The sequence below is a fragment of the Necator americanus genome, chromosome III (genome assembly GCF_031761385.1).
Source record: "Necator americanus strain Aroian chromosome III, whole genome shotgun sequence".
NCBI classification, from domain to species: domain Eukaryota; kingdom Metazoa; phylum Nematoda; class Chromadorea; order Rhabditida; family Ancylostomatidae; genus Necator; species Necator americanus.
This window is the reverse complement of record NC_087373.1, coordinates 6,859,714-6,869,736: the sequence shown is the minus strand read 5'-3', so window position 1 is coordinate 6,869,736 and position 10,023 is coordinate 6,859,714. Positions and strand designations below refer to the sequence as shown.

The 10,023-nt window shown below is 39.6% G+C and overlaps 1 protein-coding gene across 7 annotated transcripts; it reads left to right on the top strand.

Moving 5' to 3' along the window:
* Positions 1 to 486: 486 nt before the first annotated feature.
* On the top strand, positions 487 to 9,913 carry RB195_008802 (uncharacterized protein; the record flags this gene model as incomplete). 7 transcript variants are annotated; one of them, XM_064195484.1, is made up of 20 exons in its annotated part: positions 487 to 582; positions 1,511 to 1,672; positions 1,737 to 1,811; positions 1,971 to 2,058; positions 2,168 to 2,243; positions 2,310 to 2,399; positions 2,458 to 2,576; positions 2,637 to 2,707; positions 4,859 to 4,927; positions 5,040 to 5,047; positions 5,112 to 5,208; positions 5,268 to 5,391; positions 5,529 to 5,578; positions 5,660 to 5,758; positions 6,480 to 6,603; positions 7,882 to 8,006; positions 9,001 to 9,171; positions 9,703 to 9,724; positions 9,783 to 9,841; positions 9,902 to 9,913. In XM_064195484.1, the coding sequence occupies 20 exons, from the start codon at positions 487 to 489 to the stop codon at positions 9,911 to 9,913; spliced, it is 1,737 nt and encodes a 578-aa protein (XP_064046627.1). The 7 variants fall into 7 exon arrangements, with proteins under 7 accessions (XP_064046627.1, XP_064046630.1, XP_064046631.1 ...); XM_064195487.1 differs by lacking the exons at positions 7,882 to 8,006; positions 9,001 to 9,171; positions 9,703 to 9,724; positions 9,783 to 9,841; positions 9,902 to 9,913 and adding exons at positions 5,783 to 5,859; positions 5,920 to 5,969 and having other exon boundaries at positions 5,660 to 5,735; positions 6,480 to 6,564; XM_064195486.1 differs by lacking the exons at positions 7,882 to 8,006; positions 9,001 to 9,171; positions 9,703 to 9,724; positions 9,783 to 9,841; positions 9,902 to 9,913 and adding an exon at positions 5,920 to 5,969 and having other exon boundaries at positions 6,480 to 6,564.
* Between the last annotated feature and the right edge of the window lie 110 nt (positions 9,914 to 10,023).

The window sequence follows — 10,023 nt, the reverse complement described above, 5'->3', positions numbered from 1 at the left end:
AAATTGAATTTGCGAAAACTTCTTCGTGTATATATGCATGTATTAATCGGAAATATCCAAATTTGTAAACATTTCCTTGTAAAATGCTACCTTTATATGATTACAGTACATGGTTTACATGGTTATGGTCACATGATGCCTCTGCACTGTTTTTAGGCGCCGTTCTATGTTTTGTAGGTGTAACTTTGCAATTCTTCAGCTCTGTGGCTTACTTCTTCAGCTGTATATGTTACTGCTCAGCCATTAACCTTGCCCAGAAATAAACTTGTATACTTGTTTGGTTCTTTTGTTTTCTTGTTTCGTATGTGAATTCGATAAGTATTTGATTCTATCAATCCCGCTTGTAATGTCCACGATTATTGCATTCCACACTTGTAAATAGTAGGAAATTACGGACTGTTTTTGTAGTAAACATTGTGGTGTATTCCCAGACATATTGACACGGTTATTTTTTCTCTTGAACATAATGCCTATTTCTTAAGTGAAATGGAATCTGATAACTTGTTAATGCTTGCTGATATAGCTAAATTGGATAATGAAGAAAGGCCATTCAGTTGGGATCAGAACAGGGAAAAAGAAAAGGTAGGAAATCTCATCTGTACTGCCAAAGTATAGTATATCGTATGATGTTTTGAAAAGTTTTTCATTTTTGGATTATAGTTGGGTCAAAACGACACGGAACACGGACAGTTGGTAAGCGGCTGCGCTCGAAGCGGCGTGGTGGAGCGTAGCGGTAGGGATCGTGTAAAGAATCTCGCTACCATACCATATACCACCGTTGCCCATCTCTGCAGTTCGCCATGGCCCTACCTCGATTCTATCCGCTGTCCCCACCGCACCGCTTCGACCGCAGCCGCTTGCGCGAATATTCGTGTTTTATGTCGTTTGACCCGACCCTATATTGGTTTTTTTCGTCAAATCGAATATTAAATACCTGAGAATCAGTAAAGGATGGAAATCTAAAAGAGACTCGTGTCTGTAGGTTTAAAGTTGGGTGGAAAAGCCGGCTTCAAGCTCAGTGGAGTTCCCCCCTCAAAGCGGCGCGGTTGAGTGTAGCGGTTGGGGGCCTTTGGTAGTATCTCTCATTGCTGCACTCCTAATGAAGCTAGCGATGGTAACACATCGATCCCAGGCATCAACTCCACTGCGAAACTGTTCGCGCAATTGCATCGAGCATAAGTCCTTTTGATCCAACTACAATAGGTCGGAATTACCAAATTCCTGAACAACATGTTGTTAATATTTTGATTTTACATCCAGCAGATCGATCGAGATCACCATAGTGCTTTATAATAAATCACCCTATGATATGGTAATGATAGTAATCCAGTAGGTGAAAAGGGTTATCGTTTCCTTCTAGGAAATGTACTAGTTGCAATGAATTGTGAAACTCAATCTTTGAACCTTGTTCCGGGCTAAGCGCCTGACCATCTGAATTCAAAGAGTCGATTATATGTGCAAAAAATGCACGCGTATCGAACGAACCTCCCTAACGATTTTTCGTTTAAAGGAAGCATTATTGGAATCACATGAAGACGGTTTTGATCATTGTTACCTTCCTTCAAGTGATTTTGATCGTCTCGTTAACCCTACACATGACTACTATCGCCGAATAGGACAAGGGGAGTTGGATGATCAAGAACATTCATACGCTATCCAGGTCCCATCTGAAGTATGTATTGAGTTCTAGCAAGTTTTCTCCACTTTAAAATTTTAGAACAAAACTACTGTTGCAGCTTCTTGGTGGAGAAGACCGTCTGTTAGGATTCGACAATGGTGACACGATACAAGAACCCTCGACGTCTTATGTGGTTTGTTTATACTAGTCCAGTTTTTGTGTTGCAGCATAACAAACATCTGATATAAAAACTAAAAAGTGAAGATTAGATATGACGCTCACCCTAAATCGAACAGCTTCTGCTTTTTTTTGAAAATCTCTTCATATTACTGAGTTTGTGAAGCAATTCCAGGATGGCATAATCTTATGTCCGCACAAATGTCAATGGGCCTCTTGCGAAGTCGTGTTCGCAAGTTTGGAAGAATTACAGGCGCACGCAGGTCTATAATTTCCTGGTTTTGTGTTTGTCGATGTCTACAGATGTTTTTAAAGATAGCTATCGATTTGTCTCGATTCTATGAAGGCTCCTATCTTGCTGTCTTTTTCTAGAAAGACACGTCGAACTAAACAAAAGAAGTTGTGAATGGCGTGATTGCAAGAAGAAGAATAATCGCTATGCGCACAGGTTTGATTGCACCAAGGATATTCTTGAGATATCTCACAAGTTCATTAATTCAAACATTGATTCCAGGTACTTACTACTACGACATCTACGATCACACACAGGCTCAACGCCGTTTAGCTGTGAGCATTGTGGCAGCCAGTTTGCCACTAGTGAAAGGTACAGTTCAGTTCGATTTCTTTTCGTGATCAACGAATTAAAACGACTTTGTATTCAGAATGCGACTACATATTCGTGCAATACATATTCCAGAAGTTAAATACAGATGCGAGCTATGTGACAGGTTTTTCAAAACGACATCGGAACGACGTCATCACATGACTCGAACACATATGAGTGAGCAGTTAATTCCTTATATAGCTTATCAGCTAAATGAATAATTCTACTTTTTTTCAGTGGAACGAATTCGATGTCGACATTGCGGTGGATTATATGCGGGTTCAACGGTGCTGAATCGACACTTGAAAGTGTGTAAAAAGAAATAAATGCTAGATAGTTCTGATGGAAGTTCTGTGCAATATACAGTATTTTTCTCCACACATTGCACATTACATTCTTTCTAAGCTATTGCACAACGTGTAAAACTTATATTCTTTGCTGCTTACGTGCCAAATTCGTAGGACATGTCTATAGTAACATCAACACGTACTGGAAAACGGTGCAGCTGCGTAAGCGGCTGTGCACGATGTGGTGCGGTGGAGGGTAGCCGTTAGGATCGAAGAGGGACCCTTGCTGGCATCATTCCTTGCTGCAGTTGGTGTGGTTCCAACTCGATTCCAATCGTTGTCGCAATCGCGGCGCTTCGAAACCGCTTAAAGGCATCACCTCACGAATCTGAGGTGGTACGGATTTCAGGTGGAGTATTCGTATACGGGATGGGAGACTACGGAGGGGGGGGGGTGATTCCGTCCATTTCTTCCTAATTGTCGTAAAAAACGGCCCGGAAGATACGGCTTCATTCGTTTTGGCGCACCATTTTGTACAAGAGGTTCGATTGGAGCGCGCCAGTCTTGTGCGGCGCCGCATCTTCCGGGCCGTTTTCTACGGCAATTAGCAAGAAATGGACGGAATAACCTCCTTCTTCGTAGTCTCCCACCCTGTATACGAATACTCCACCTGAAATCTGCACCACCTCAGATTCGTGGTATGCTGCCTTTAAGCAACTGCACCGTGGTTCATGTCGTTTTGACCCGTCTATAGAATATAGAACATATCACGGCTTCTTTTTTGGTCACACTAGAATCAAATCCATTGGTCCCAGGCACAACCAAGATCTCTGTAGCTGGAACCAATTTGTGCACATAGTGCTACTCTTGGTCGAAGAAGCATACTGTTTTAGTCATTGGTGTACATAGTCAATGGTAACAAATTCCCCTTCCAGCCAGCGAGGCGCAGACAAACATCGTCAACAAATAAACGAAAAACCTTCATCCTTCATTTTCTGAAAATCAGATAACGACAACATATGTTCCGGATAGTTTATGACAAAGAAAAATCCAGAAGAATTGCTACCCTTTGACATTATTCCGTTCAACTTTTCAGGTTGACACCAAATTCCGTTGAAACATTCTTGTTGATTCTGTAGAGTATAGTAACCTTCTTAACCAATTTCCAAAGATTTTCCACACAAAACAATATATCAGCAACGAAAATCTTTGCACATTTCAGTCGAGTGGGAAGATGTGAAAAGAGAAAATGTTTCGTATTAGTCGAGTCGAAGTCTGCTTGTCCCTCGAATCGAAAAACATAGTTATCCTTTCGGAAAGTGTGATCGTGCGTACGAAATACTAATCTTACAAACAAAAAGGAAAAAAAAATTATGATAGAAAGACATGAAACTACCATTGGCCGGCTCCAAGCGAGCATGTCACAAATGCTCCTATTGGCTGCGCACCACCCGCTGGTTATCGATCGCCCAACCAACCAACCACGACGTCCGACGTCCTTTGTCCCCATAGTCTTATTCCCACAAATTGTGTTGTACGTTATTATTATATTATCGTCATATTACGTTATTGTACAAAAGATCAAATCCAAGAGCATCAAAAACAAATGTTGCACAGTGAAAATAAGTACCCATCTAACGCTGTTTACATATTTCTCTCGGACGTAAGCATCAGCTTACAGTCATGAAAGCTCTAAAGGACGGGTTCGAGACTAAAAACCGGAGACAGAAATGTTGCGTATTAGTATGGAGATGGTCTGCGATGGGATCGAACGGCGTACATCTTTATCCCACAAAAAAGTAAAGCAAACAAACGTAGTCTAACCTATGTCACCTGGACTTTTTTAAAAGTTAATCATTGGTTGTGATAAAGTAGGGGAAAATGTAGGGGGGAGGGATGTGAGAAGCAGCCTGTGGCGACTTTCTTTCTCGACGCTCTAATTTACTTTTTTCTCTTGGTGACCTTGACTTATATGTCATAGATCCTCTAAAACTAATGCTTAGGTCTTAGGACATCGATTGATCCAATTATTTACTTCTACTTTACTCTTTTCTACTTCTTCTTACTCTTTACTTTTACAAGTCACTAAACGTGCACGCGTACATGAGCGTCATACAAAGAGGTCCCCGCGCGAAACCTAGCGGTCAAGTCCCTGTTTCGCCTAGCGTGCAGTCTCTAAACGTATACACTAGAAGTTCCGTGGGATATGGAGTGATTGGCTCTTTGCTCTGTAAATTTCACGTATGTTTTTCCGTATTCAATGTAGCTTTTGAAGTTTTTCGTTGGAAATCGTACATGGATCGTTTAAAAACTTCGAGTCATGTGTGGAAATGATAGAAATATCGTATTTCAGCGGTACTTGTACGAAGAACAAGGCTTCCCATCGGGGGTTTTTATAATTTTCGGACGTCATGGATCCTGTCAGGGAAACCATTCAACAGTACCAAGTGGAAGGTACTGTCCCCTTGTATAGCCCTGTGCAAACGGGAGTACCAGAGATGTTCAACAGTGGAGAGTATGCGGTAAGCTGTTGCTGAGCGAATTTCCGTTCATTGTATACTACAAAAGACTGTATTTCCAGGTTCCAGACCTTGGAAATGAAAATATGATCACAATCAGTTATCAGGAAAAGCCGGTTGTCTTCCTAATGGTACCAGTTGGTGAAACATGCAGCGTAGATGTCACTAATCAGGAAAATCTATCCCGTTAGTTCAGATAGTTCTACTCTTTGCTTCAAACAGCCGAAAGGATCTAAAGCAAACTATTGTTTCTTTCAATAGACCTTCACTAGCGGTTTTATGACAAGATTTGATGTCAGATAAAGCGTATTTCACTTTTACAGCATCAGACACTCTACTCTCCTACGCATCTGACGTTGTAAATTCGAATGACGTAAGTCTTTCGTCTTTTTGTCGTTTTGTCTTGTTGTTCGTACTCCAGATTCCTCAAAATTTACGTTTATCCAGATTTCAGGTTGTTTATGTGAATCCACGACAATATGAGAGAATACTGAAGCGTAGGGATACTCGAAAGAAGATGATGTCTGAAGGTCGATTATCTAAAACTCGAAAGGTTTGTGTTTATCTCTTGCTCCAGATCAACTAGTTCAGAAATTAAGCTTAAATGGGGAAAAAAGATGGAAACTACGTGAAAGCTGTGATTTTGTGCAAAAGGTGTAGTTTTGTGCTTCTGTCAGTTTTTAATGGTGTTTTATACAAAGTTCTTCTATTTAGGAAGATGATTGCTTTCCTTTCATTCCTTTATCCGAAGCGAATCACCCTCGGTTTGTTTACTTATGTCGACTTAGATTAGTAATTCTGACTCTAAGGATCAAATTCCAACATTTTTATTTGATTTTTGAGTCACTTTCCTGACAGAAAAAAAATCAAATTTCAATTTCTATACATTTAGTATTATTTGCCAATGCCCGAATGAGAGACAAAAAACCTGGAGGAGAGAAATCGAGGGAGTTAAGACGCTACAGAACATTAAAACAGTATTCACAAAAGAAAAAAATAAAGAAAAAAAAAGAAAATGGGAACATTTAAAACAAGGCGCTATCAAGAACTTTCAGGAGGAGTAGGGAGTAATTTGCTTGGGAATTTGTTGGAAACATTTTTAAACAGGCGAAAATTTTCGGTACTTCTAATCCTATTCGTCTATAGGTGAAGAATTTTTTGTTTTGAGTTCGTGGTGAGATCGCAAACCAGATTTTAGTGGAGTATTGCATTGACAGACCATTTTAGCTTTATTCAAAAATTTTGTAGACTTCATATTGAATGTGTGATTTCAGAAATACCTTCATGAATCGCGGCATATCCATGCTACGAAGAGAAAACGCGGAGAGCAGGGTCGATTTCTACCATCCACAGCCTTAATACGTGGCTCTGTGCAATTATCTGAAAGGAATATCAATGGTGAAATGAACGAAAAAACCACCTTAAGTTTTCCACCTTGAAATTCTTTGAGTTCTCTTCTACTGCGCATTTCTACCGTCAAGCTAATGCGTGCCAGGAAGCATAGGCAGAAGAGGGATGAGATGAAGATATTTCATGGTGGTACATTCTGAGTGATTTGGGTCTTCTTAGTTGTGGTGAGTCGCAGATCAAATTGAACTCGAGAAATTTGAGGGTGCACACAACTTTAGTCTTCCCCGAAAGCGAAGATTTGCACCTGTATGTCCGTTTAAAAAAGTGGAAGTAGGTTGTCCAACAATCTCCAAACCCTCTCTTCTTGAAACCTTGGCATTGGAAACTGTATTTATGTTATCTTGTTGTCAAGACGAAGTTGTCGAAACGTGAGGCCAATGATAAAAATTCACCAAAACCTTGTTGGCATAACAAGACAACATAGATATAATGAAAGTTGGGTTCTACTCAAGATATCCTATCTTTTCCTGGAAACGTAAGCTTCTTCGCTCCAATCAGATTGTTATTTCTTTGCGTTGCTAATGGTAATGATGATAAGTATAAGAGAAAAGATGTCTATGCTTTCGAACACGGATTGGTTGTGTGAACAGCGGACAGGGATTGATTTTTGATCATGATTCGCAGCCGCCCTGACCACATCTTATTCATTTTGATCTACTTTGAAATCAGTGGTGTGCTAACTATTATGAGAGTAGTAGAAGTGTAAAATCGTTGTCGTTAGGAAACATTTCGGGACTGCAATCGATTTTGTAAATTGAAAATTATCTGTAAGATTACTGTGAAGGTTGTCAAAGAGCTGACTGTCCAGAGAATTCCACGGTTGTGCTAGGAGGAACCAATCATGTACGGCTTGGTTTCTCATTTTACCGGACTTTCATTTTTTTCATTTTGCTCACTAAGTTAATGCATGTTATTATAAGTTATGTTATGTTAGGTTCTAGATCTCAAATGCTTCCATTTATCAGTTTTCCACAGATCTCCGGAAATAAAGTACGTACCTAACTGTATATTGATATATTGATAAGTGATTCTTAGAAAGTGATGCGTTCTTTTCCTTAATGGTCAAATCTGGCAATTTCTTATTTCATTGAAAATCAACAAAAACTTTTATGTGTACTTTTTCGGTCGCGTTTACGTACATGTTTAGCTTCAGGTTTTTTTTTTGCTTTGCTTGGAATCTTCTTGTCATTAAATTATTACTTTAAATAATGTGATGTACACTTCAAGCGGATTGCTGTCCGCTTATTTTTTCTTTTCTCTCTCCAGTTGCTTCACCACAGGCTATCTCATTAAGATCTACAGATTTCATTTCATTAGCTTTGTGCTGTTTTTGGCAGTCTAAAATGAATTCCAGTGATGCTGCCGAAATCCACTCTGCTATATATAGTGCGGTATGTGTCCCAATTTTAATTGAGAAACTGTGTGGAAGGATATTCGTCTATTTGATGCTTTTTATTTTATCTGCATGACATTATATGGTATTATTTTAAGTGTAAAGAAATGTATGCAGCTGTCACTAGGGAGAATTAAATGCTAGATTATTTGTTGTCTTCCCTACAAGATTAGCTCTTCCTTATTTGTTTAAGGTTTACTAACTTCATAAGGGATTACTGATGATAAATACTCACTTTACACTCGAACAAACTTGAATCTATGTTCCACCGTTCACGGACCGGGCTCTGGTTATGAAATATTGTCTGTCGTTCACATTGCCCGGATATGCTGACGTCATTGAAGCCACTGGTACATTAGAACTGAGAGCGGCCATTATACTGCTTTTGCTCGCTGCTAACTTAGTTAAGCGCTGAGGACATTATACTCTTCGGCTGAATGGATTTATCTAGGAAATGTTGGAACGTTTTTGGCAGTTCATATAAAAAGTACTTTGAGAGAAAAAATCATACATGTTTTAATATTATTTTAGTTAGTTCCAAATATATTAAACTATTCTGTTTTCTTTGCTTCAATTTTCGTTTCAATCACATTATTCTTTGTCAGGACCCGTGAGCGTAAGTCTTTGACCAAACTAGATGCTCTTTTATCTGGAAGTGTGCTCAAACCTAAGCATTTGCGAATCGACAGCATCAGAAGTGTTTTCTTAAAAGGGATATTTTCCGGGATTTAAGAAATGAACTACTGTAGTTTTCCATCTGTTATAAACTATGAATGTGAACAGATCTGTTTGCAAATTAGTATTGGGCACTTGCTTTGGGTAGAACTGTAGAACTTATACGTTAAGTTAAGTAGAGAAGTAGAGTTAGGTTAAGTATTAATCGCCTTCGGTTGCATTCACCTAATACATGACTGAAAGATGTGCCAATTCACTTGGGACATGGAAATTCTACAGAGAACAATCCCAAACACAGTTGATGTTGATCTTTCAAGATTGAGAATGTGACTGAGTGGATACTCGATGCCGACAGCACCACAGAATTCTCCAACAGCACATCCTGCAATTGTGCACTGTCTCATGACCCCACATCTGCACTGAAGTTTTTCTTCGTTTGCGTCGCTATTTTTGCCTTGCTTGTCATTCTTTACTATCAGAGAGACCTGGTAGGTCATTTGAATACAGAAGTTGTTCTTCTCTGATTTTTACCTTCGTGAGCTTCATCGATTCCGAGGCTGGACACAACGTAAAATGTTTGTGCTTTGCGCTGTGGTCATACCTTAAACGCAGTGTTAAGGGAAATGTTTGGTATTAGCCTCTCTCGTAGTGAATAAAGATCTTAACATAGTTCGCAAGTGTCACAGTTAGAGTGCGGGATTACTCTCCTCTACGATTCTTCCCTCGGCATGCTCTTTATTGGTTTTACTCGAATAGGTTGCTGAGGGAATTGAGCCCCTGTTTTCCGACAGCTTGCTCGTGGAGGAGGCGCGTGTATGGGTTTCGATACGGATACGCAACATCATCATTATCGTGATATGCTGCCTTTAAGAAGTTTTGAAAGCATACACTGATACAAAAAGTGAATTTTGACGTTCTCCCATGTTGCATTTCTCCTATATGTTGCGTCAAGGTTGTTTCCAGCATCGAAATCCTTGCGGCCCTTGGACATGTGTCAAGAAACGAAATTCTTCTTTCAGCTATTTTATCTGTCACGTAGTTGTCGGTTCTTCAAAAGCAGCCGTCAGGATGCGAACGAAGGTGTAGCGATTGAGTTTAGCGAGCTTGTTAAAAAACCAGACCCAAGAAGTCACGAGAAAGACGTCTTTGATGTGTGAGGTGACGACACTCTACTCATTTTCATCTATTACAGTAAGATAACAATGTTTTTTCCTTGAGGTGTGGACATAAAAAGACTACTCAGAAGTGAATCGTTAAGCTCATGACCAGATCTCCACGTTCCTTGTTGGTACTTTTGTTGAAATCAGTTTTCTTCTTATTACTAGGATTTGTTTGTTATC